General features: G+C 33.7%; 3 protein-coding genes and 1 long non-coding RNA gene across 7 annotated transcripts; 2 read left to right on the top strand and 2 right to left on the bottom strand.

Annotated features, from left to right (window-relative positions):
- Window positions 1–4,392: 4,392 nt before the first annotated feature.
- Window positions 4,393–8,839, top strand: MGD1 (monogalactosyl diacylglycerol synthase 1). The gene is made up of 8 exons (XM_088207827.1): window positions 4,393–5,166; window positions 5,570–5,742; window positions 6,717–6,878; window positions 6,965–7,106; window positions 7,207–7,431; window positions 7,812–7,874; window positions 7,969–8,043; window positions 8,450–8,839. The coding sequence occupies exons 1-8, from the start codon at window positions 4,651–4,653 to the stop codon at window positions 8,684–8,686; spliced, it is 1,593 nt and encodes a 530-aa protein (XP_088063953.1). The 5' UTR covers window positions 4,393–4,650; the 3' UTR covers window positions 8,687–8,839.
- Window positions 8,840–9,375: 536 nt separating this feature from the next.
- Window positions 9,376–22,241, top strand: LOC110808263 (putative transporter C405.03c). Of its 2 annotated transcripts, none has more exons than XM_088208090.1 (8): window positions 9,376–9,909; window positions 19,130–19,498; window positions 20,258–20,472; window positions 20,857–20,921; window positions 21,054–21,152; window positions 21,457–21,574; window positions 21,732–21,867; window positions 22,022–22,241. In XM_088208090.1, the coding sequence occupies exons 1-8, from the start codon at window positions 9,829–9,831 to the stop codon at window positions 22,064–22,066; spliced, it is 1,128 nt and encodes a 375-aa protein (XP_088064216.1). In that variant the 5' UTR covers window positions 9,376–9,828; the 3' UTR covers window positions 22,067–22,241. The 2 variants fall into 2 exon arrangements, with proteins under 2 accessions (XP_088064216.1, XP_021889390.2); XM_022033698.2 differs by having other exon boundaries at window positions 9,377–9,909; window positions 20,851–20,921.
- LOC110808264 (uncharacterized) lies at window positions 14,462–16,189 on the bottom strand. 3 transcript variants are annotated; one of them, XR_015813629.1, is made up of 3 exons: window positions 16,078–16,189; window positions 15,838–15,969; window positions 14,462–14,693 (listed from the first exon to the last, which is right to left on the bottom strand). It is a non-coding gene; the product is annotated as an uncharacterized LOC110808264 (long non-coding RNA). The 3 variants fall into 3 exon arrangements; XR_015813630.1 differs by having other exon boundaries at window positions 15,838–15,975; window positions 16,078–16,183; XR_015813631.1 differs by having other exon boundaries at window positions 15,838–15,995; window positions 16,078–16,165.
- Window positions 22,242–22,335: 94 nt separating the features above from the next.
- On the bottom strand, window positions 22,336–23,376 carry LOC110808262 (uncharacterized). Its single transcript, XM_022033697.2, has one exon. It carries the CDS (start codon window positions 23,233–23,235, stop codon window positions 22,528–22,530), a length of 708 nt encoding a protein of 235 aa, XP_021889389.2. The 5' UTR covers window positions 23,236–23,376; the 3' UTR covers window positions 22,336–22,527.
- Window positions 23,377–27,002: the final 3,626 nt, after the last annotated feature.

Consider the following 27,002-nt stretch of genomic DNA (forward strand, 5'->3'; position numbering starts at 1 on the left):
TATTGTGTAAGGGATGTTAATCATAATATTTTATTTCGCTTCCGCACTTAGAATTTTATATGTGTTTCCTTTTAATTTCTGGGGCCATTACAGATCCAATATCCATTATATTAATCAACCGACTGTCCTTATACCCTGTTCAGTAATGGGAGCCAAATATACCACCGCCTCAATACCCCATCCGATATGAGCGTGAATAAAACACTTCACAACCCCTTCTGGTATGAGACTTTTCAACTCCGTTCAACTGAGAATAACACCCATGGTAGGGTTTGTCTTATGTATCGGATCCGTACACTCTTTTCCATGATACCCGGTAAGTCCTTTAGTTTGATAACGTTAACTAATATATATATGTCCACATCATCATGTAGCCACCAATTACATACAACAATCTCATTTCATGATTACAGGACAATAGAACGATAATTAAATAGACAATATAATTTAATACTATATAATTAAAGAATGCGAAATCAAGGCATTCATTCAAACTAGTTAATTGATAGAGACAAAATGGTTGAGTAAACTAATAAGCGAGGAAACAATTAAAAGTAATGAATTAAAGTGCATGTAGTAGCATTAAACAAACAAAATAGTATATCAATAAATAAGCAGTACTGATAAACTAGGATAATTATACACTGATCAGTTACCAGCTCCATCAGTGACCTATATTAATTAATAAAGGGTTGGCAATATTTAAAAAATTTACTGTTTATTATTATTTAGATTTTAATTAACCGTAACGAGAGAAATGATAAGAAATTCTTACACTAGGTCGGTGTTCGAAATACCGTCTTTTTCATTGCACTTTCCAGCGGTTCTCGGTTCCTGAATTTCTTAGATTTTTCTACGAAAACCAAAAATACACGTCAAATATCCCAAGAATACGGAAAAAATGGCCAAAAAGGGGTTAAAATTTTTTAAAGTCGGCTTAGGGTTCCGGCGCGATGGCACCACCGTGCTCCGGCGCCGACTTCGCCGCCTATGATGGTGCCTCATTTCAATTTTGGCCAGTTTTAGCCGGTCCTATGCAAAAACCAGCAAAACTCAAGGTTAGGTGGCCCATGTTGGCCGAAAAAAGGAAAAAATCGAGACTTATCGACAGGTGGAGTTTTCGGTGCAGTGGCTATGCCGTTCCTCCTTCGCGGTTATAGTTTTTCTTTGTTCGCCCTGCACCAGAAACGAGTCAGGAATCCAATGGTCAAAAAATAGAAGGAACAGGAAGGGGATTCGGGCTTATCGAAGGGGTTTTGGGTCGCAGGTGCGGCGGCTTGGCCGAGCTCCGCCCTCTGTTTCTGGCTTCTCCTTTGGTGTTTGAGCGCCGATATGGCTTTGGGGTGGTTTAGAATCGAAATGCGAATCGAAAGGGAAGAAAAAACTCACTTTTCAATGTCGGCAAGGTTTCCGATGCGGCAATGACGGTAGTCGGCTTCTCTTTCAGCCCCCCTTCTTCTTCTTTTTTTCGGCAGGCTAGTTGTGGCTAGGGTTAGAGTTTCGATGGAAGAAGAGTTTAAATACTCCTCCCCCTTCAATTCAGGTCGTCCGTTCGAGGATGCATGGTCCAATCTCTGCCGTTAGATCCATCTTATTTGGAAAATAAATTAGAACCACACGATCAAATGTAGCAGGACCATTCGATCGCACTTGAAGGGAAAATGAATCTTGGCCGTTCATGCACGCGAGAGTGAATCTGGGCCATCAGATCAGTTGGCATACGGATTGCCCGCGTGGCTTCCCGTCTAGATGCGTATCTATTTGTTTACCATGCGGTGCATGACGATTGGCCGTGTTGCTGACGTGGTGGTCCTACGTGATCATTTTTTTTTTTTTCAGTTTTGCCTCAATTTTTTTATTTTTATTTTCAAATAAGTCATTTCTTATTTACTGTTTGATCTTGACTTTTAAAAATTATTTTAGATATACCCAAAATGTATATTTTTTCAAAATCTCTAAGAAAAATTAAAATTTTAATTTTTTAAATTTATTATTAATATAATTTTGATTATCCCGAGCCTAAATCCAAGGATTGGGTGTTATAAATTACATTTTATTTTCAGTCTTTTTAGATAAAATTAGTGTAGGGGAACCAGAGATCAAGTATATGTTTTAGTTTTTTATTATTATAAATATAAATATATTTAAATATATAAATAAAATATATTAATTAATAAATAAAATTTATATTTTTATTGATAATATAATTAGCATAATTTTATTATACATATTGATAAATATATTTTTAGTTTTATATTATATAGTTATAATTATATTTATATTAATATAATAAAATAATTAGATTGAATTCATATAAAATAATTCATAAACTTGAGTCTGTCTGAAAAATAAAAAAAAATTGAAAATTTACTCTTGGTTCGGGTTTGCTTTTTATAAAGGTGGGACAAGTTCAAGTTTGTTAAACTTTACTTTATACTTGTCTCATTGCCATCACTAAGTTAATATTATGTAGTTTAAATAGAACTAATTGAAAATATCAAATAAATTTAATAAATGATTTTCTTTGATTGGTTATGTTGTTTTCCTCATTTTTTGTGAAACCATTTTTAATTGTATTTAAGTAGCTTTGATAATGGTGGAATCATCTTTACCTTTATCTATTTAGTTTTGGTTTTGATGGTTTTCAACTGAATTTGATAGAGATCAAGACACAACTCATAAAGAAACTCGAGACATAACTCATAAAGAAGCTCGTCCACATGGAGATGAGCATAAAGTGACACAACCCAATATGCACATGGGCCACATGGAAGGATATCATTATGCTTACTGGGCCAATCACTAGATTAGAGACCAAGAAACTTAAGTAAATCTTTCAAGCTTTTATTCAAGATTTGATCAATAAAGAAAGAATGTTTGAGTCCAATTTAGAGACACATGAAAGATGGATGCGAAGTCTAATTAAGCCACTAGAAAAGATGGTCAATCACTCCCCTACAAGTAATGGACACTCAGTTAACTTTAGTATAAACCGACTGTTAAGAGTTCTTACTCTTTTACAACTCATGGTAATCGATAACTTAGAGTCTTAAAAGTCTTGGATACTTGACCATAATTCTTTTATAAGCTAAAGAGTCCCTAAAGTTTTTGACACTCGGTCAATCACTCTTCTACAAAGTCTTGGATACTCGACCATAACTCTTCTATAAGCTAAAGAGTCCCTAAAAAGTCTTTGACACTCGGCCAATCACTCTTCTACAAGTCTTATCAATCACTATTCTTATTTTGGTCGAATTTCAACCTGAATCTCATAAATAATAAAGAGTCATTATCATATAAAGGCATGATCATCTTTCAACTTATACACAAGCTACACACTCTTTTTTAAAGAGTTCTTGCTGAGTACTCTTCTTAATAGAAAATTCTTATCACGTGTAATATGTCACGTAAAAATTATGATTTTATTAAAAGTCCAAATACTATCAAAGATAGCATTGTTTGTCAATTAGGAGTCATTTTCTTATTAAGACTCTTGCGACATTCATCTATAAATAGATTATATTATGTTTGTTTTTTATCAATTCAATCATAAAAACTCCTTCATAGCCTACTAATAGCTTGTTACTTGTGAGGTTTTTCAACATATTTGCTATATCAATAATTGATTTCAATCTATTAATTTATAATTAATTTGTGATTAAAATTAAAGTAATTAAAATTAAAAATAATAATTAAAACGCCCTAAGATATAATTATATCATGAAAAGTATAATGATTAGAAGTTGATATTATGTTGAAATTTATAATTGCATGTTCACCACATGGGCTGCAAAATGCATATGCGGCACGAAATTCACACTTCATTTTGCACCACCAAACTCACAATATTAAATTTTTAAAGAAGAAAATTTTTATTGATGTCGGTGACCCCAAACAGAAAGCAAGAATGAAAATTGGGTGTTTATCAATAAGTGTAATATATAAATCATCAAAATTGTGTTCAATATATATTTGTGTTTTGATTACTCCCCCACAATTATTACAATTAATTGACAAATCTTTTAAATTACTAATGACCAATACGTTACAAACATATAAATATTTAATGATATCATAGTAGAATATCATCTAATAAATAAGAGAGAGATGTTTATAATTTCACACTCTGACAAACAATATAATGTTTTTGTAGATTAAATCAGTAGTAAGCATTTAATCAATTGATAATACCTAATAAATTATGAAAAAATACATTAGGGTAAACTTCATAAGATAACTAAGAACGTGGCCGCTAAAAAAAGACCAAGCACGAACCTCATGATGAACCAACCAAGACTCCAACCCGACCCAATTGAATGTGGACCCTGGCTCCATCTCTTCCAAAGAGCATTTTCTTTTCAATTCCCAGAATCTACTCTCTCTCTCTCTCTAACAAATCCTCTATCTGTGGCTGCAAAACCCTTCTCAAGATTTCCTTCTTTCTCAATCGTTTATCTCTCTCTTCTCTGCCACAATTTCAACCATCTACCACTCACATGTTCCCTCTCTCTCCTCGCGCTCGTTTTCTTCTTGTTATCTTCTGCAGATTGTTTTTTCATGCGACTCATTTACTCTTACGTGATAAGGACTGCTATGGATTGATTTGTTAGGCCCTTCTATTTACCTTTTGCCACGAAAACACCACCCATCATGCATAACTCTTCAACTGTGTCTCAGGAATCCGGTACCCTCTTCGATTTCGTGGGTAGATTGGGTGGTTTTACGTTTAATGCTAGATTTTACCCCGGAAATTCAGATGGTTGCTCTTCATTTAAGTCAAATTACTTGTATTTTAATGGGTTTAAGGGCTCAACCGCCAAAAAGAGGCACAGTGTAACAGCTGCTTCACTTAGTTTGAGTGGCAGAAGCAATGCTTCTTCCAGTATTAGTAGGATTGTGAGTGAGTTCAATAGAGTCATTAGGTTACATTGTGATAGGATCCCAATTGGATTCGCTTCTGTTCGAGTTGGTTCGGACGATACCAATGGATTGAGAGAAGATGGCAACGCCGGAGTTTGGGTGGAGGAGGGTTTGCCCTTGAATGGCGTCGAGGCTGATCACCCAAAAAAAGTGCTGATTTTGATGAGTGATACTGGTGGTGGCCACCGAGCTTCTGCAGAAGCTATTAAGGCTACCTTCAATGAGGAATTTGGGGATGAGTACCAGGTAAGTTTTGGAGCTTTTTGTCTCTTAAAAGTTGGCATCTTGCTACTATGAGAACCATGCATGGAGAAAAATACCGAGTCACATAGTTCTTGTACTTGTAACTCTTTGAAAACCTGAGAAAATGAAAAAGAAAAAAGATTAACTAAGATACTCTCATTACTGGTTAGGTGGGTTTCTTTGCGTTTGATAAAATATCTTTACTGATTTGGATGGGTTTGGTTGAGTTTGTTTTTCTTTCCAGCCAGATTAAGACAAGTAAGAAGACCTTGATTTTGATCTATCTTTATTTGTCTTCTTTTTCTTGGGCAGCACTTGGAACATCAAGGGTTTTAGGGGTTTGTGTTATAGGGGTATAACTATATATTGTTGATCATATTCTGTGTGTAAAGAGTGCAAGTTGCAGGTGTTTGTCACGGATTTGTGGTCGGATCATACACCATGGCCATTCAACCAGTTGCCTAGAAGCTATAACTTTTTGGTGAAGCATGGACCATTGTGGAAAATGACATACTATGGAACAGCTCCACGTTTGGTTCATCAATCTAATTTTGCTGCAACTTCAACATTTATAGCTCGGTGAGGCTTATGGTTCTCTGCTAGTGAACTTTTTTTATTTATTTAGTTTTCTATCCTGTATCTTCTGTAATTCTTGAGCAGTGCCATTTCATTTAAAGATGTAAAAAATCATTGACTACTATGGCACAGGATGCCAATATAACGGAAATAGATTATATGATGATATATCGCTTCATGGTATGAACTTTGCAAATGATGTAGTTCTTTGTATTTGTCTAATCAAATTACAACTCTTTGACAATTGATTGGTCTCTCATTTATTCGACATATTGAAGAAAGTGCTGAACTTTGCAGTTTTTTGTCCGATATGTCTTAAACATCTGGTGTATTTTAAACGTTATTCTCTTTCTATGGGTGAACTTGAAGTACTATCCTACTGGAAGGAGCAGAAAAGTTGCTGATTTGTATTAGAAAACCACTTGACATTGTAAACGTCATGTTCTAGTTTATGGATTAGTACAGATTATAGGCTTGGCTGCTGAATCACATAGTCATAAAGGAAAAGATTAGAGAAAATAATGTATTGAACTGTTTAACAGAAATGAGATTAAGTCTTTATCAGGCATTGTTTAGTTTGTTAGTGATAACAGTTCTAAAGACGCAAAACTTGGTCAAGGAGAAAGGTTCTGCAGTTGCAAGTTAAAGGGCAACAACAACCCAGTTGTTGTTGTTTATCGGAGAACATTTGAACATTGGGAAGAGGGAGGCTAAATTGAATCTCCCTGTTGGATGGTCCTTTACTGATGTGTGCAACTTAGAATGAAAAAAGTACCATGATTCAGGATAGCTACAGAAATCAGTATATGTAACAATTTTAGCATTCCTATGCTTTTGAAGATTTAGGGAAAATATACTGATATCCAGCCTTAAAAGTAAATAAACATTAACTTTTAAGTGTTGAAGTTTATAATTTAGTTTTCTGTAGCATGGACATGTGTCATTGCATCTGATTGTATTTATCTGTATTTGGATAGAGAGGTTGCTAAAGGATTGATGAAATACCAGCCAGACATTATTATCAGTGTACATCCACTTATGCAACATGTTCCGCTACGTATCTTGAGGGCAAAGGGTCTACTGAAGAAGATTGTTTTTACCACAGTTGTCACAGATTTAAGTACATGCCATCCGACGTGGTCAGTTTTGCATGCAATTTATGATTTTTTAAATCTTATCCATTGTTTGCATAAGCATTGACTATATGGTGCCTTTTCTTTATTAGGTTTCATAAGCTTGTCACAAGATGCTATTGCCCAACAAATGAGGTAGCAAAAAGGGCACTGAAAGCTGGACTCCAGCCTTCACAAATTAAGGTTTATGGCCTTCCTGTGCGACCTTCCTTTGTGAAGCCTGTTCGGCCAAAGGTTGGGACACTTTTTACTGCAGTAGAGGATTGACGTCAATCGACTTATGTCCAATCATCGAAAAAATGATTTTAACAAATTTTCTTTGTGACAACTACAGGTTGAATTAAGGAGAGAACTGGGAATGGATGAAGATCTTCCTGCTGTGTTGCTAATGGGAGGAGGGGAAGGCATGGGGCCCATTGAGGCTACTGCTCGAGCTCTTGGGAATACATTGTTTGATGAGAATCTTGGTGAACCAATAGGTCAGGTCCTTGTGATATGTGGTCGCAACAAGAAGCTTGCCTGCAAGTTGCTTTCCATTGATTGGAAAATTCCAGTACAGGTACTACTTAATCCTCCAACTAAGTGGGTTAATGTACAAGGTTAATAGTGTCAGGAATCTAATCTTATTGACTTGTTTATATTTCTTTTTTGTTGCATTTACTAAACGCAGTCCTTTCAAGGACCAGGAATTGGAATCAGTTATGATAGTTTTCATCAATATTGACTAATTTTCGAGTTGTTTGCTTGCCTCCACTTGGTATAGAAGAGTATATTTTCTTTAATTTGATATTCGATAATTGTTAATTTGGAAATGAATATACTTGATATGCCTCGAAAACATTAAAAAAGATGCAGAGTTGGCTTTTATATGTGCTTGTACATCTGCAAAATTCTCATGTCAATATTCTGGATAGTTGCTGAAATTGATTAATTATGTAGGTTAAGGGATTTGTGACTAAGATGGAGGAGTGCATGGGTGCTTGTGACTGCATTATTACAAAGGTACTTCCTAATGTCAGTGATGGTAGTTTCGAGTTTCCAATCTCCGTTATAAGTCACTAATAATTTTCTTTTTTTTTTTCTTTTCTTTTGGAAGGCTGGCCCTGGGACTATTGCTGAAGCAATGATAAGAGGGCTGCCGATAATCTTGAATGATTACATTGCTGGACAAGTATGTTTTCATTGCACTCTGTTATCAAATTTACTGCAAAATTGCGTTTTCATTCATAATACTTCATTAGGATTGTTGATTGTTCAGGGAACAGATGACTCTTATATTATTTAATAATGTGGTGAATCTTGCACGGTTTTAGTCACAATAGTTGGTCTTCACAAATGTAGATGCTGCATATAAGCATTGAAATATATTCTCCATGGATGAAACCTTTCACTTGATGCCATGCCTTTGAAGTATGCATTTGAGTCATTGTCCTCTGCTTCAATTCTAGCAATATTGCTTTTGGAGTTTTTGAAATAGCCTGCACTGAAATCTTTCTTGCTCAATACTAAAAAGTAAAAGCTCCCTACCCTTCGTTGGCTTCTTCTTTTTCACCTGCACTCGGGTATGGATTTGACAGGAAGTTGGAAACGTACCTTACGTGGTGGAAAATGGGTGTGGGAAATTCTCAAAGTCGCCGAAAGAAATTGCAAACATCGTTGCTGAATGGTTTGGTCCAAAAGCAGATGAGCTCAGGGCCATGTCACAGAATGCACTGAAGCTAGCTAGACCAGATGCTGTTTTCAAAATTGTTCATGATCTTCATGAGCTTGTTAGACAGAGAAATTTTGTACCCCAATATTCTTGTACAACTTAGCTCTAACAACCGCATCAATTTTGATAAGGTTTCTGTTGGAATAATATATATGTGGGAAAAATATAATTCAATTTCTTTCTTTTTGTCATTTGTAACTTCAATTTTACTAAGATTATGGTCTCTTGCGAAAGAAAATAAAAGCAGCTTCTCTCATTTTTAACTTCCATTTTACTTTGATTATGATCTATGTGCAAGAATGCAGGGTTGACAAGCATGTGGGAACAATCTGTTCTGCCCCCAGTCCCAGAAATCCATATGCATAGGCTTAAGATTTTGTGTTGTACTTGTTGAATATTAAAAACTCATTAAGGTTATGATTATTTATTTAATTCTTAAATCTAAATTGTTTGATATATAACGAGAGTTTATAATCTAATGTTTAATAAATTATTGAATTGATTAGATTCATATATATTATGTTAAGCTGTCTTATTTGTATCAATCAAACACTTTGATTTTATTGATTAACAAAATTACTTTCTATCATGTCCTCTTCTTTTATAGATCAAAGAAGAGATAGAAGTCCCAAACTCCAATCGTAAAACAATAAAAATATTATGTTATGTTCATCAAAAATTAATGTGGAGGCTAACATTTCTTCTGACATACTATTTTATTAAGATAAGATAGTGTTTTAATTTAGTTTTTTCAGAAAAAAAAAAATAAAAAAATTAAAACATGAATGAGTCAAGTGATGGCCCCCTCCCTTCGCTTGGTTGCCGCCACCTCACACACCGCATGGGATTACAGGAGTGAGTCTTGTTAACACATGCACGCACTTGTCGCTGCTTAACCGTCAGTTGCGACTCGTGAGCAGAGAAAAAAAGAAAAAAAAAACAACTGAAAGTTTTTTCAGTGCAAGCTTTAATGAAACCTGCAATACTATCTCGCTTTTTCTCTTAGAACCTATCTGCAAAAGAGGTCAACTCGGGCCATACAAATAACCGAAGTCCAGCAACTCCCATAACCCACCGACGGATTAAAAGAGTTAACACGCCTCATGTTGATTTTATCCCACTACACCAATCTTCAATATTCAAAGACAATAAATTTCTAGCGAAAGGAAGATTACCCTTTTTGTTTTTTGGGTTGGAATTTTGAGTTGCAAGGTTTTTGGTCGTGCTGGGCGTATTATCTGGCTAATGGGTTGGAAATATCACGCTGGGTTAGGATTGATTGGCGCGGTTGTGTTCATATGGGTTGCTTCGGCTGAGATTACCCAGGTCACCCTTCTTTTCTATATAAACTTCTCTTTATTTTGATTCTCGACATCTGTTTGTTTAGCCAAACAAAAAAAAAAAAAATAATCCGAGAATGTATCTCTTCTTTGTAATGGTGATAATGGTGATTTTCACAAGAAGTTTGTTAATATACTAAGATCTTTCTTAACACACATTTATGTTAAAGTGCATGTATACTTGTATAGGTATATAAATTTTAAGGTGCATGTTAGTACATGTATGTATGGTTTACCTTATGCATGTATCTTATTTTCTATATAACCTCTTTTTGAATTTTGAACACAATATAACTAGGAAAAGTTAAAATTTCTATATATACTTTCTCTTTCCTAAGTATATCTATCAAATGGTATCAGAATTCTCATTCTTAAGGACTTGTGAGAGAACGATCTTGAGTGTTTGTAAGGAGAAGAAACAAACATCATAAAGTAACAGAAGTATGTTTGCAAACAATTTCTTAGGGACTGGACTTCTGTTGTTTAATGGAGAAAACTATCAAGTGTGAGTAATCAAAATGAAAGCCTACTTGAAGGCCTTGAATTTGTGGGAAGTAGAAGAAAGTGGTGGAGAACCAGCTCCACTTGAAGATTATCCAACTATTGCACAACTTAAAAAATATGAAAGAGCAATAGGCCAAGAAGCCAATAGTTCTAACATGTTTGCTCTCAGCCTTATCAGAAGCTATTTTCTTGAGTGTAATGCCTTATAAAAATCCTAGAGAAATTTGGGAAAAGTTGAAAGAGGAGTATGAAGGCAGTGATAGGGTGAAAAGTGTCAAAATTCTCACACTGAAAAGAGGATTTGAGATATATAAAATGAAGGAAGGTGAGACTGTCAAAGAGTATGCTGGAAAGTTGTTGGAAATTGTGAACAAAATAAAGTTATTTGGAGAACCGTTTTCAGACAAAAAAGTAATTGAAAAATTTTTGATAAGCTCACCAGCAAAGTTCGAACTAAAGATTTTAGCAATTGAGGAGTCATTAGTCTGACAAAGCTAATTGTTGTGGAATTTATCAGTAAGCTACATGTACAAGAGCAAAAAACAAGTCTCGGAGATGATGAGACTGTTGAAGGTGCATTCCAAGCTAGACAAAAAAGGAAGCATCAAGGGAAGGGATACAAGAATAATGGGTCAGAAAAGGGTAAAGCTGCAGAGATTCCAAAAAATTATAGAAGAAGAAATAAATTTCCTCCTTGTAACATATGTCAAAGAATAAATCACTTGAAAAAGGATTGAAGGTTTAAAGATAAACCTAAGATAGAACGCAGGTATTGCAAAAAGTTTGGGGGACAGAAAAATTGTTAGGTCAAGAAAAATCAAACAAGTGGGAAGAATGAGCAAACACAGCATGCTAATTATTTAGATGCACAAGAGGAGCAACAAACTAATTTTCTTATGGCTTCTTAGGTTTTTTCAAAACTCAAGCAAGCATATCTGATACATTGACATTGGTTGTACTAGCCACACGGTGTATGATGAAGGCTTGTTCAGCAACCTAGTAAAGTCTGTCAACACTAAAGTTAAGCTTAGAAATGGTCAAATGGTAGAAGCAAAAGGGGGTCAATTGCTAATTGTTCCAAGCAAGGTACCAAGTATAGTCATAATGTGCTTTATATACCTAGTTTGGCTCAAAACTTGCTAGGTGTTACTCAAATGATTTCAAATAAATTTTCTTTAAAATTTAAAGATCAAAGCTGCAGCATATATGTTATTAAAAAAAAAAAAGCAAGCTGCAGCATATATGATTAAAACCAACGTTTAGTTGCACATGTTCCTATGAGTCATAAAGCCTTCACTTTGAATTAGAATTCAGCAAGTGATAGTGCTTTTTACAGCAAATCCAAGGATTTGTTATTGTGGCATGAAAGATATGGCCACTTTAATTTTGTTTCTTTTTAGCAAATGAAGTCTCAAGGCTTGACAAGATATCTATGAATCTCAATAGATAAAAATTATGTATGTAACATCTGTGAATTGGGAAAGTCTCATAGGCATCATTCTCATCAAAGTCAACTTGGAGAGCAAAAGAAAAGTTGGAGCTGGTTCACACAGATGTATGTGGTCCCATGAGCATCAAATCTTTCAACAAAAACAAATACTTTGTGCTCTTCATTGATGACTATACAAGAGTGACCTTCGTTTATATGTTATGTACATGTGCCTACAGCAAAGAGGACTAAACTTGATCAAAATGCTGAACCATGGATTTTTCTAAGCTATGCAACAACCTCAAAAGGTTATAGGATATATAACCTGAAATCAAGTTAGGTTCAAGTCAATAGAGATGTCAAAGTTGATGATGCTCATTGGAATTGGAATTGAGAGTAGGAAAGGGCTGAAAGAGATGAAGAAAATTTTTTGAAGCAGATACAAAACTCAGTTGATCTTGACACTCCACTAAAACAGAATACTGATGCACTTTTAGATACCCAACTGAATCACATGTACTCAAGACAAAATCTTTGTCTGAAATCTATGAAAAATGCAACTTTGTGAAGGTTGAACCTTCATTATAGGAAGAGGCAGCCAAATATAAGGAATGAAAGCAAGCTATGCAGGAGAAGATTTCTATGATCGAAAATAATGACACCTGGAGTTTCATAAACAAACTGGTCTTAAAAAATTTCATAGGTGTAAAGTGGGTTTTCAGGACCAAATTACATCCCGATGGAACCATTTAAAAACATAAAGCAGGATTGGTAGTCAAAAGGGTATTTTCAGCAACATAGTGTGAATTTTGGAGATATCTTTGCACTTGTGGTAAGCCATGAAACTATAAGACTACTATGGGCACTTGTAGCTCTATGAGGATGGCAAGTGTTTCATCTTGATGTAAAGTCTACATTTTTTAATGGAGAATTGCAGAAAGGATTGTATGTTGAACAATCTGAGGGGTTTTAGATTGAGGGCGAGGAGAATTATGTTTACAGACTTTATAAGGCTCTGTATGGCTTTAAATAGGCCCCAGGAGCATGGTACAGGAAAGTGGATGCTCATCTTATCAATTGTGGCTTTGTCAGAGGCGAAAATGAGTCTATTCTATATGTTAAAACTGCAGAAGTTGGAAAATTTATCGTTGTTTCTATCTATATAGATGATTTGCTAATTACATAAAGCTATGAGAAATTTATTGCAAATTTCAAATATCAAATGTGTCATGTTTGACATGTCAGATTTGGGACTCATGACATATTTATTGGAAATGGAAATTACTCAATTCTCATCAAGTACTTTTGTTTATCAAAGAAAATATGCCAAAAGAATTACTAAAGAAGTTTAAAATGGAAAGTCACAAATTAGTAGCTACTCCGCTAGTTCTAAATCAGAATGCAGTTTAAAATGAAAAGCAAGTCATGTTTGAAATGTCCAACTTGGGACTCATGACATATTTTGTATAGAAGTTTGGTGGGAAGTCTGCTTTATCTCACAACTACAAGATCTGATTTATTTGTTTGGTAAAAGTGTTTTATTGAGCTTCCCACAAGATCCAGATGAGAAGTATTTTTTTTTAGCAAAAATGATCTTGCGATATGTTAAAGAAACTGTTGACTATGGTATCAACTATATGTAAGCAAATTATAGAAATTTTAAAGGTTTTTCATACAGTGATTGGGTATGATACCTTGATGATTTTAAAAGCACAAGTGAATATGTCTTTACGCTTGATTCAGAGGTACCTTTTATGGATGTATAAGAAGTAAGAGATAGTTGCACAATCAAAGAAGCAGAATACATAGTTGTTGCCGCAGCCATTAATCAAACCTTATGGTTAAGGAAAGTTTTGGAAGATTTACTACACTATTATAGACGCATTTATAGGAGTTAAATTAGAGGTTGAAGTTCAATTAAATTTGAAATTCTAGTTAGTATTGAATTAGTAAATAGTAAATATAGAATTCTAATTAGTATTAAATTAAATAGTATAGGATTTCTAATATTTTAATAGAATATTTTTAATTTAATTTATATTCTTAATTAGATTAAGGTTTTTAAATAAAAATAAATAACTTTTGTATAAAAAAGTATGTTTGTTATTAATAAAAATACAGAATATTATTTTAAATTACGAAATTGAAACTCTCTAACAAGGTGTAGGGTAGTAGCTCCCTTTGATAAGGCGTAATTTATTTTTACAAAATAGATCACTCAAAAAATCGTAATAAGGAGAATAAGCAGATTCTGGAATAAAAAATTTTAGAGAACCGCCTAATAACAAGATTTTGATTCGAAAACATAACAAATTAGTATCAAGAGTCTAACATAATGAGTGACTCTGCAATAAAAGAAGATATGCTATTGATGCTCCAAGAATCCTTGGCTGCAAACGAGGCACAAACCGTAGATATTGAAAGATGATTGGACAACTAGTTGCAGGAGTTATCCTTACAATTCAAAGAGATACTGTTCAGCTTTAATCGTGACAGACGAACATAATCAGAAGATATTGCAAGCAGTAACTATGATGTCCTGATTCTAATTACAGCACCAACATTCAATCAAGCAGTTATAAGAGAGCTAATCGACAAAATAGCGGAAGAAATATCGCATACATATATACATATGTTATACACCGAGGCAAGTAAGACTATTACATTTATTTGTACAGTAAAGATAACCTAGGCAAAAATGCATAAACTAGCCTTGGAAAACAAAACACCAAAAAAGATCCCCTCTTCTCTCCTACTCGTCGTAGAAAGGATCCAGACAAGCTCTTTAGGGAAGCCTTCCAAGTTATCATCTAGCGGATTTGAATTTGAGTTGAATTCTAAAAAAATTCAATAAGAAAGATAATATTAAAGTAACAAACATGATTAAAACCGGTTAATTAAATACAATTAATGAAGAACAATATTATTTATTTATTTCAATCATATCTATTTGATCATGATGCCCATGTTCGATACAATAATTCCAAGAACGCACACACACAAGCACAAAACACACGCACACTGGACTAAACTCTTTTTTGAGTTTTATTATAATTTATTGATTTTTAATTTAGTTACACTATTTACAAATATACATGCGTGGCCGTTAACATCTATTTTTTAAGGAGATAATACGGACATCGATCAAAGCCACGAGTGGGAACGCCAATCAATCAATAAATACATTAATAGGCGTCAAATAAATACAATCGTTTAACTACTCCAGATGTTATCACATTGTTTTACTCGGTAGTCATAATATGAATCCAATAGATTAATTTTCTATCCCAAAAACACTAAACACTAGTTTTAAACTTAGAATTCAAATACTAGCACTTGCACTCTGATCGAGTCCAAACATAATACAATCAACTCCTCTGAAAGGAAACTAGGCAAATTAGATTTTACTAAATTTACTGGAACTTAAGTTTTAGATTCTTTAATTATTTTTTTCTAATTTTAAAATTCTACGCCTAATTTTTAACTTTAAAATTTTAATCCCTTTTTTCTTTTTATATTTTATTTAAATTGTTAATTTTAATAATTTATTAATTTAATTCATTCTATTAATTTTAATTAATTAATTAAATTTTAGAAAAAATTATTTATTTATTTTTAATTTTTTTAAAATTTTAATTTTAGTATTATTATTATTATTAAATATATATTTTTTTATTTTGATTTAATTTCCAATCAATCTCAATTATTTCTAGATTTCTCCATTTTATCCAAAATCTCATTTTTTTCATTTGTGATTGATTTAAAACACTTTAAATATATTCATAAACATTATTCAACCTTCATTAAACACTTAAACACGTTTTAATTACACAAAATATGCATGAACACACACACACACACACACACCCACACTCTGTTTTTGTTAACAGCATGCTGGGGGTAAATTTCATGCGATTTTCACCTTCTAAATGCGCCTATAAAATTCCAAATTTACATAAACTAGATTACTGTCTCTCTTACCTCACTAACGCACGAAGCGAAATGCAAAACTCGCGAATGGAAAATGTCTGCAACAAGAAAAACAGTCGGCAACTCGCCTGTGCAGCGGTACAGAGTCGGTGACGAATTTGGGTCGAATTCGAAGGTTCTGGGCTGTTTCTATCATGGAAAATTAATTCCTAATCATCCTAAGACATCATTAAACTAATATAGAACTTGAAATTGAACAAAAATCGAAGATAGAAAAGAACAGAAGCTTACCGAACACAGAGCCGCTTCTGGTGCAGCAGAGAAGAACGCCTCTGTTTGGTGTTTGCTGCGGTGTTTTGCAAGCTTAATTCTGTGAAAGGGAACCGTGAAAAGCTAAAGAAAGAAGGCATAAGGTACCAGAAAGGAGAGGAGCTTATCTGGAGGCGAAATAAGGTCGGATTGCTCTCTGTATTTCTGGTTTTTGTTTCTCTCTCTAGATTTCTCTTGGTTTTCTTGCTTAATTCAAATCTCTCTTTCTTTCTTTCTTTCAGACGAAGATGTAGGAATGAGAATGGAATTAGAAAGTTTTTTAAACTGGAACATCATCCAGTTTTCTTGGCGCATACGCCCAAGCTGTGTGTTCTTGCTGCAATTTTGAAGGAGCTGGTTGAAAGAGAATGAATGGTTGACTGGACAGCTGGCTGACATCTAGCTGCAGCAGCCGTCACCGTATCTGATCTCCCTCAAGCGGTGGGATCAACTCCCACCCCTTGGCTCAAAGTTTTTCTTGATTCTTTTCAATGGTTTTTTTTATTTAATTTAAACTTAATTAGTTTTAAGGTACCATTTTAATTGAAATAAAATAAAATATATAAAAATACCTCATTTTATTAATTTTACAAAGTTTATATTTATAATGGATATTACCGTAACCACTCTAGAAACAGTTATCTCAAGCGCTTCACATTGAAAGTCAGTCACGAAATGCAAACAACCCTCCAAATAACAGAGTCGTTCTCTACTACACTAAATTAGACTTTCCAATGATGGTTATGAAGATTCTCTAATATAGTTTCATTGGTGTGAGAAGTTTTTTTGCCAACCAACACACGCTGGATAGGGATAAGGTGGGATTGGCCACCTTCCACATGCTTGGAGAGGTGTAGCTGTGATACCACCAATTGAAATCTGAACAACCTATACTCTAAGTGAACTGAATTCAAAAACTATTGTTCTTTGAAACTTGGGCAGCCAGCCGGAAGTAACTTGTTGGGAGAAGTGGTAAACTTGAAACGAATGGGATCGGTTGCATACTACCAGAAGTAGTTCCAAGAAAAATTGATAAGAGTAAACAAGTTCATCCGGGTTCATGCGTGTAAGTTTGTTCACAGCGGGACTGATTGATTATCTTCGTTTAGAAATTGAGATGTAATCACCCACTACTCTTGTGTACGCAATGAGTATGGTCATAACTTTTGAAAGGAAATAGTAATTGGGGAGTATGGCTGAACATAATTATAGTGACCATTCTTAGTCCATAACCGAGCCTAACAATTCAGTTCAGAAAATACCAACTCCACATGGCAGCAATGTTACGACATAATTTAGTAACACTTTCTCTCTATTTATAAAGAAACTAATAAGGGCAGAGATGATAGAAAAGAGATTGAAGGGATTGTGTTATAACTGCGATGAACTGTTTCTTCATGATCACTAATGTAAACGACTGTCCTGACTTGAGATTGAATCGATACTGGTTCTAAACAACAAAAAAAAGACCGACAAGACAGCTATATCCATATTTTAAGTTTGAGGACAAGCTTGAAGAGTAGGAGGGAGTAATGTTATGGACACACTTATAGAGTCTAAATAAGACGATGAATTTCAATTAAATATGAAATTCTAATTAGTATTGAATTCTTAAATAGTAAACATAAAATTGTAACTAGTATTAGATTCCTAAATAAATTTTAATTAGATTCCTAAATATTAAATTCTAATTAGATTCATAAATAGCATATAATTTTTCATTAATATTGGATTTTTAAATAGTATACAATTTCTAATATTTTAGTAAAGTATTTCTAATTAGATTTATATTCCTAATTAGATTAAGATTTCAAAATAAAAATTGTAATTCTTATATAAAAAAAGTATGTTTGTTATTAATAAATACGAGTCAAAATATTATTTTAAACTACAAGATTGGAGCTCTCTCTAACGAGATCTAAGGTAGTCGCTCTCTTTGATAAGTTGTAATCTATTTTCACAAAATAGGTCGTTTAAGGAATCACAATAATGAGAAGAAACAGATTCTATAATCAGAAATTATAGAGAACCACCCAGTGATAAAATCCTAGTCTCAGAAACATAACATACACCCTCAAGCGAATCCAACAGTAATCAAGGTTGATAATCAATTTGTTTTATGTATGGCAAAGAATCATATTAATCATGGTCAGACCAAGCATATTCTAGTAAAATGTCATGCTATCAGACAAGTGCAAAGGAATGTGATATTCATTGGATTCATTCTTGTTCAAATGATCAACTTGTTTATATATTAACCCTGTCATTGGGAAAATGAAGGTTTAAGGAATTAAGGGTCAAATTAGGCATATCCAAGAAAACTCTTAAGGAGAAATGTTAATGTATTAAAACTTTTCTTACTACACACTTATGTTAAGATGCCTGTATGCTTAGTTTGATACATGAATTTTGAAATACATGTAAGCACATGTATGTATGGTTTACCATATGCATGTATCTTCTTTATTATATAAACCCCAAAGTTAAGTTTCTATATATTCTTTCTCATTCCTAAATATATCTATCAAAATCTACCCTTTGATGGTGATATTGACTCTTGTAAGTAATTTCTGTATGATTATGAGATTGATGGTAGTATTTCTTTCAATGCTTCATGTTGCTCATCCCTCACAATTTCTATCCTGGCTATTTAATTGAACCCCAATTTTTCCTGAGGATCAATAATAACATAAGCTGTAATATCTTCTTGCATTTATGTTCCTGTGTTTAATTCCTGATAAAACAGAGAAGTGAATGGGAAGCTAACATATTCTTGTTTTTTTTTCTTTGACCTAAATGTTGGTGCACTTATTTGAATAAAGGAGTTTCATTTCCTATGAGGTCTCAAATAGTGCAATTCTTCTAATAAAGAGGAAGGAGTTCTGTTGGTCATGAATCCTTCATTCCTTTCAAACTTTAACTCATTGGAAGGTTCTTCTTTTCATTTTCAACTTACAGAATTGGAAATGGAAATGGATCTTTTTCTTGAACTGGAAAAAGCAGTTACGAAATTAAAATTCTTCATTTCTTGCAGAGAATTTTCATGGAGTATAAACAGCCTTTTGCAATAACTTATCTTGGTGTGTCCCTAATGGTCGTTTATCTGCCCATAGCAATTTTGAAAAATTGGATTTGCAGCTTCCTGAACAAGGATTTACTCAAACTTTGCGACAATGACTCTATCATGATCTCTTCAAGTGACCTTGATGTTCCTTTTAGAATAAATGAGTTGCAGCAAGGCCCAACTTCTGACAAGGATCTGAGGGAAAGAGAAGAAGGGCAGCCTTTCAACTCCAGAAATGAGGAAGATGAGCCTCAGTTGCTTGAATATGACGTTGAACCCAATTCCTGGGAAATTGCCAAGTGCAGTTTTTATCTTGCTCCCATATGGTTTACAACAGAGGTAGTTGATTACATTCATGCTTAGGAAGATGACTTTCATTGCTTTTGGATCATATCTTAATTTGTTTCTCGTATTGTCAAGCAGCATGAGGAATAGATGTTAGGATCTTGAAAAACTATGATGAGGACTTGTATAGTCAGGCTTTGAATAGCATCAGTATTTTGTTTGATGCATTTTAAGTGTTGATCACTATTTTGGTGTTATTGAATTATTATGATGCACTTGCGTCAACGTGGGTCTTTCATAATGGATGAGTGCTCGGCTCTATGAACACAAGTATAGAGTTTCACTTTCACCATATAGACAATTCCCCATTGAGACCATAATGTTAACTTTAATTTTTCACTGGAGAAGAGACTAGAAATTTTCTCCTGCAACCACACTAAGGTTTGTTATTTATGGAAAGGCACCGTCTATCTTAAGGATGTCAGGTCATAATCATTTCTGCTACTTCTTTTTCATGCACATGCTTACCATTTAGCAGAGGTTATTTCTTTGTGAGGTATTTAACTGACATTATAATTTGAATTATATTATTAAATTTTTATTTTTGTAAAAACTTCTTTCATACATTTGGTAGTGTTTTTCACTACTTAGGAAACCTTCATCCATTTAACTGGTTTTCATGTCTATTTATTCAGTTTCAAGGAGTAAGGAATAAGAAGCTTGTACTTTCTAATTCAATAAGATCATAGCAATCAATGGTTTTCTACTAATTATGTTATTATTTTTCTAGCTTACTTACTTTCAATCATGCAGTTTTTTTCAAACTCTGCTTTGGCAAATACTAGTGTTGCAAGTACAACTGTCCTGACTTCTACATCAGGACTCTTTACACTTTTCTTCGGAGCTCTTCTTGGTCATGACTCCATCAATTTTGGCAAGGTGGTTGCTGTTTTTATCAGCATGGCTGGTGTTGCAATGACTGCTTTTGGAAAAACTTGGGCATCCGATGAAATGCTGAACATCTCCGAGTATGTGAACTTTTCATATAACTTCTTTTGCTAGTTGTTTGCTGCAAGAAACAGTTATTCACTTGCTTCTTATGCCAAGTAATGTGGGCATGTGGGCAATGCATGATATCAGATAAAATAGGATTTTTGACAGCTCAACAAATGTTGTCCTGGTAATTTTCCTTACTAGTGCCCAACTGGAAAAGTCAAAATTATGCTACAGCTGAGATGCAACTTGGACAATGGGGATCCAACTAGATATAAACAACAATTATGTTAAGAGATAATTGCTTTGGCTTTTCTTATCCAAGTTATTGCTTTTGCAAAAAAATTCATCTGCCCTGTAAGTTTTAGTAATTTATTTCATGATGTGAAACTTGCCTTGTTCTTTTTCCCTAGGAGTAGACAGCATTCCATCATGGGGGACATTTTTGGTCTTATTTCAGCAATGACATCTGGCTTATTTACAGGTAGACTTCTCTAACAGGATTTCAAATGTTCAGTTGAATGCAAATCCAACAATTGAACTGATAAAATAAAATGGCCTAGCTTGCTTCAAGTTCTCCTGCTTGATTATTAACTATTGATCTCTTTTATTGCAGTGCTCCTGAAGAAATCTGCTGGATCTGGAGACAAGGCTGATGTGCAGAAGTTCTTTGGATACATAGGTCTCTTCGCTCTTTTTGGCCTTTGGTGGCTTGGTAAGCGGATTTTTTCCCTCCACGATCAAACTTTCACTGAAATATAAAGAAAATAGCTGGTTTGTAGACTTTTGAAGCTCAAAAAGCAGATAAACCAACCTGTAAAATCATCCTTAGGTCTTTCTGAGTCAAAAGTATTAACTATGGCAGCATAAGTAGAGAAAATGGAGATAAACTAATTTAGAAGTAAAAGTATGTTAAAGTGAATTAGGTTTTGAAACCAGTGATCGAAAGAGTGCAGCCTGCTTTCTCTTTATTTTGTTGGTTAAGTTCACATTTGATTAAAATTTGATTTTGCATGCAGCATGGCCATTGAGTACCATAGGGATTGAACCTCCGTTCAGATTTCCACATTCAGCTTCTGTAGGTGAAGTTGTGCTGTTTAATGGGGTTGTGGGAAGTGTCTTCTCAGACTACATTTGGTATGTAGTCATAGAGATAAATTATAAACTCACTCACTTGGGACACAAGGGTTTGAACCTTGTTTTGGCTTGTGACCTCCATGTCCAAGTAGATTAAATTCTCAATAGATTCAGTATTTATTATGTGTTTTCAGTATAATATTGGTGAAATGAACAGGGCTGTTTCTGTGGTTTGGACAACTCCGTTGGTTGCAACACTGGGTGTATCGTTGACAATACCCCTTGCAATGTTAGCCGATATGGTTTTACATGGCCGTCACTACTCAGCAACCTACATCTTTGGTTGCATTCAAGTATGTTCACTTTTCATTCTATCTTGAACTCAATATATAATTGAGTTGTTTACACAACTCAACCACCTCGAAGAGGCTTTTGAATTTCGAATGACTTTCCACTATCTAGATGCTTAGTATTATGAATCTCATAACATGTGTTTTGCGAGCTCAGGTTTTTGCAGGTTTCGTTATAGCGAATATATCGGACAAGCTTTGAGTTAAGAAAGTGAAAGTTGGTAGGTATTGTAGAATGAATAGAGAAGTGAAATTGGGAACCATGTAGACTCTCCCTTGTGTTGTATCTCACCAGGCAATGGAAAATGTGACTGACAAACTGTGCAATGTATTAGCCACTGTGACTCATAAACTTATGCTTCTTGTACAGTTGTGTTGTTTTCCTGTTTTGACAGATTTTATATCAGTATTGCATAATATATTTTAGCGTAAAAGATAACAGAGAATCAAATCTAAGCACAAAGCTATTCATTTGGAATGTGGAAGTTCTTTTGTTTTTTTGTTGTTTTAAAATGAATATATACATGTGTATGTATATCTATCTGAAAGTGGAATCATCTTCATCAAATTATCACAATTGATGTAACAATTTCAACAAAGGAACATCATCTGCTTGCTGCTTCTATCAATTATCTAAACAAACTAAGCCTATGATTCTATCAATTATCTAAGACGACAGATTTCTTTCTCATCATCGCTGCTACTCTCGTCTGAATCATCATTACTCTCTGCTAATTCTCTATTTCCCATCCAAATCTTCAATCTTTTAGCCTCAGCTGGCCCTCTCGCAGCCTTGGCCTTCCTCTTCCCACTCCCACAGGCCTCTTGGACCGCCAAAATCACCTCCTTCACGCACCTGGCCGACTCTTCTCTGTATTCCTCCAAATACTTCTGCCCCGCCTCGCCCTTCATTGTCTTCTTCTTTATGAACTCTTCAGCGATCTTCTCCAGTTTCCTCTCCTCCTCCTCCATCTTCCACTCCTCTAGTCTCTTCTCCATATTCACCTGCCTCAGCCTCCGCCCATTAATATCTCTGCAAGATTCAAAGTTGTTCGTCTTCTTTTGCCCAGGCCTGATGGCCGAGCCGCGCAGAAGAGATCCGAATCCGCCCTTTCCGCCTCGCAGCCTCAGCAAGAGGTGAATTGTAGAATCAGGGAGTGAAATCACCGCCCTGTCGCCGACCTGGTAGCCGGCACATATGAGACGCTGAACGTCGGTGGGAATCTTGGTAGCCTCAAAGATTAGCTGCTTGATCTGGTAACCGAACGCGTGCGGAGCCGTGAATGTTAGAACTGCGGTTTTGCCGTGGAGTAAGCGAACGAATAGTTGCAGAACCTCGGGTTTCTTGAAGATCCTGATATCGTTTTCCATTGTGGATGTGTTTGGCGCCTTGAGATTTTCGAAACCGAATGACCTGTTAAGGAAACAGGAAATTGGTCCGAAACCTTAACGGTTCAGGATTCGGGTACCCTTGCGCGTCCCTTCTTCCCTACTTAAAAAAGTTTAAAAGTAATCCATGTCCATAAAAAATAAGAAGAAGATATAATTTATATATATTATTCTTTTTTCAAATTTTATATTTTGTTGAGAATTTTACTTTTTTAATTTTTAAAATTAAAACTTTTCGAGATATATATCTCTATCATCCGTACTCTCTTTTAGAACTTTCACTAAAAATTAATGATTATTGTTAAATGTAAAAGACTTGGTACATTATTATGCATAAAGTAATAATTAATATATATATATATATATTTTTGGATAGAAGATTGTATGTTGTAGTCATATTATACTTTTATACGTGTCATTGTTTAAAAATTATTTATATTATATTATAATTGATATATGTAAATTACTAGATGACTTTACCAAAAAAAAAAAAAAGTTCTTTCTTATTTTTAAGTCTTATTCATTCTAATTGTAGATTTTTGTGCAATGCATCATTTATAACAAAAGATTTTACCTCATGTAATTTAGTGATTTCACCCCAATAATTATCATCCTAATTTTGATGAGAATGAAATTATGTTTTCGATCATTTTAGTGAATGTTTGAAACGATTATAATTTGAGATGTTTGTTTTTAAAAATTTTATTAAAATAGTTATCTACTAAAAAGGTTTTTAATCAAAAGTTGTTTAATGTTTGACAGAATTTGTTGTTATTTTTTTTTAAAAAAATTAAAACTATATGTTTACTGAAAATAATTATTACTAAAAATGATATAAAAAGAAAGAAAAAAAAAAGCAAAAAACACAAACTGTGTGTTTAATTAAAATGTTATAGAAATTGAATTAGTTTAATATAATTTATGTATATATAAAACAGATTTATATATAAATATAATATATGTATACATAAATATTAAATTATATATATTAGTATATCTATTATTGCGTATATATATAAAAGTAATGTATATTATATATAGATATAGATATATGTTATTAGAACTATTATACATTATGCTAATATAATAAATTTACAAATAAAATATAAGATATATTATATTTTTTTATATAATATGTAATATTTTTTATTATGTATGTATACATATATATATATGCACACAGTCGATATGTTGATGATGCGCATAACAATATACCCGACAAATTGTTGGGTATATATATATATATATGTATATGAGTAGTGCGTGTATGTATTTATATATGTACTATATACACCAACTTTTCACCCTTTATATTTTCAGCTAACTTTGACACTTGGATGGATGCACCATATATGTCAAAAACATAACTCACCTTCCTTCTCCTTTAGATATATATATATATATGTATGTATTTATATATACATAAGAGATTTTTTTTTAAAAAAATGATAAGATTTGTACTTTTAAACACACAGATTAAAAAAATATATTAAATTTGTGGTTAGAAAAACAAAAATAACAGTGTATATATACATGCACCAATAGAGAGAAAGGAGGAAGAGAGAGTTTGATGCACGACAAGGAGACCAGAACAAGCAGATTCAGAGCCAAGGAGGCTGCTAGCAATTGGAGGTGGATGCATGCATGTTGGCGATATATACATGACGTGTTTTTTATTAAAAATTAAGTCGAAATTTCTAGCTGGGTATTTGACTGGGTCTTAAGTTGTTGAAATATTTTCTCTGATAAATTTCTAGCTTGGTAGCACTTTGATTTAATGATAGATTATTGTGCTATGTCATTATTTTCAGTTGCTTTGTAAAACTTATTTAAAAGCATTTTCTGGTTGATGAATAAACAAATTGATGTGTGAGAAAATTCATATTCACTACATGTTTCCTTAAAGTCTTCGTATATTAAATCTTTATTTTTCTACTGCATTCACTTGTTGTTTGTTGTATTTTCCTTACAGTTGCAGCAAAGTTACGGCAACAGTTTCCTCTAAGCCGCCTTCACCAACAAAAAAGGTATCAGAGCTACATTCATTTTAGATTGATCATATGGCTCGTGGAAACCAACGCACAATGCAATGACCATTACTCAACCATCAATCCCAATATTCGAAGGTGAATGCTACGAATTTTGGAACATCAAAATAAAGACTTTATTTAATTCTCAAGATTTGTGACATTTGGTTGAGAATGAGTATTATGATTCGGATGAAGAGACCAGGTTAAAAGATATTTTTTAAAAACAAAAAAAAAATTCCAACGCACTATTTTCATTCAACAAATTGTGCACGAATCCATTTTTTTTGTTCTAAAATTACAGCAATAAATACAACCAAAGAAGCATGGACAACCCTACAAACAACATATGAAGGCTCCTCAAAGGTAAAATTCAACATTTTTGTCGTGATCTCAAAACTTTGCAAATGAAAGGTGGAGAATCAATGCAATTTTTTTTTTTTATCTAGAATAGTTGCAATTGTTAATCAGATGAGGTCTTATTCAGAAGTTGTAACTGATGAGACAATTATTGTAAAGGTATTATGGAATTTAACTCTAAAATTTTAAAAATGTAGTTGTTGCTATAGAAGAGTCCAAAGACTTGACCATATATTCATTTTATGAACTAATGAGATCCTTATAAAGCCATAAGGCAAGATTGAATAGAGCAAATGAAAAGAGTGATAAAAAGCCCTTTCAAGTGATGGAGGAGTCATTTAAACAACAAGATGACTTGAGGAAGGCATCAAACAGCGAATGTGGTAGAGGAGGACATCATGGTAAAGGTGGTAGAGAAAGAGGAAAAATGGTGGACAAGATGAATAAATGCATACGACTTACAAGTAGAAAAATCACAACAACAATATTCAATGTCACAATTGCAAGAGGTATGGACATGTAAAGGCAGACTGCTAGAGAAAAAATGCATGTAAATTATGTAGAAGATAATAAAGAGGTTAAGCTATTTATGACCTATAAAGATGACATTACAACTTCAAGTGATATCTAGTTTTTGGACAATATATGTTATGACTAAAATAAAATCTTCATTTAAAGAGCTTGACGAGTCATATAAGATAAAAGTAAGCCTTGGTGATGACAAGTGCAAGTTGAAGGCAAAGGCACAGTGGCAATAAATAAAGGTTGAAGTAACGTAAAATTCCTTTATTATAGATAGTAGACAGTAAACACGTTATAATGTTTGATAATAGTTCATGTATGATTACAAATAAAAAAAATCAGATCATGTTATTGTTAATGTACACATGGCACCAAATAAACTTTTTTCACTTTAGGTGTCTTGTTCTAAAACTCATGGCCTTGTTGTTAGTAAAGGTAGTGAGTCTAGATTGTGGCATTTATATTATGAGCATTTAAATGTGATGTGATCTAGGCACTACAAAGATTCACAGTAACGAACGAGGGATTGACGAAGGAGAAATAACAACCAAACCACCATTATTTCTCGTTCTATCTCAAAGAAAGAAAAGTCATCAGTCCACAAGATGGACTTGGGAAATTAAACAACCAAATTCAATTGCCTCCAAACCAATTATAAGAAGTCGGACTAAGAGATTTCAAAACACTTTTAATTTTTTGGTCCAATAGTGTGTGAGCAACAAGATCACTTGCGAAGCCTCCGAAAAAGCTTACGGGAAGATATCCATCCCAAAAGATCCATGGCCAGTATGTATCACACAAGTGACCCTCTTTTTGCACATGTGCCGACAACCACGTGAG

The sequence above is a fragment of the Carica papaya genome, chromosome 7, assembly GCF_054855325.1.
Source record: "Carica papaya isolate Zhongbai chromosome 7, ASM5485532v1, whole genome shotgun sequence".
In the NCBI taxonomy this organism is placed as follows: Eukaryota; Viridiplantae; Streptophyta; class Magnoliopsida; order Brassicales; family Caricaceae; genus Carica; species Carica papaya.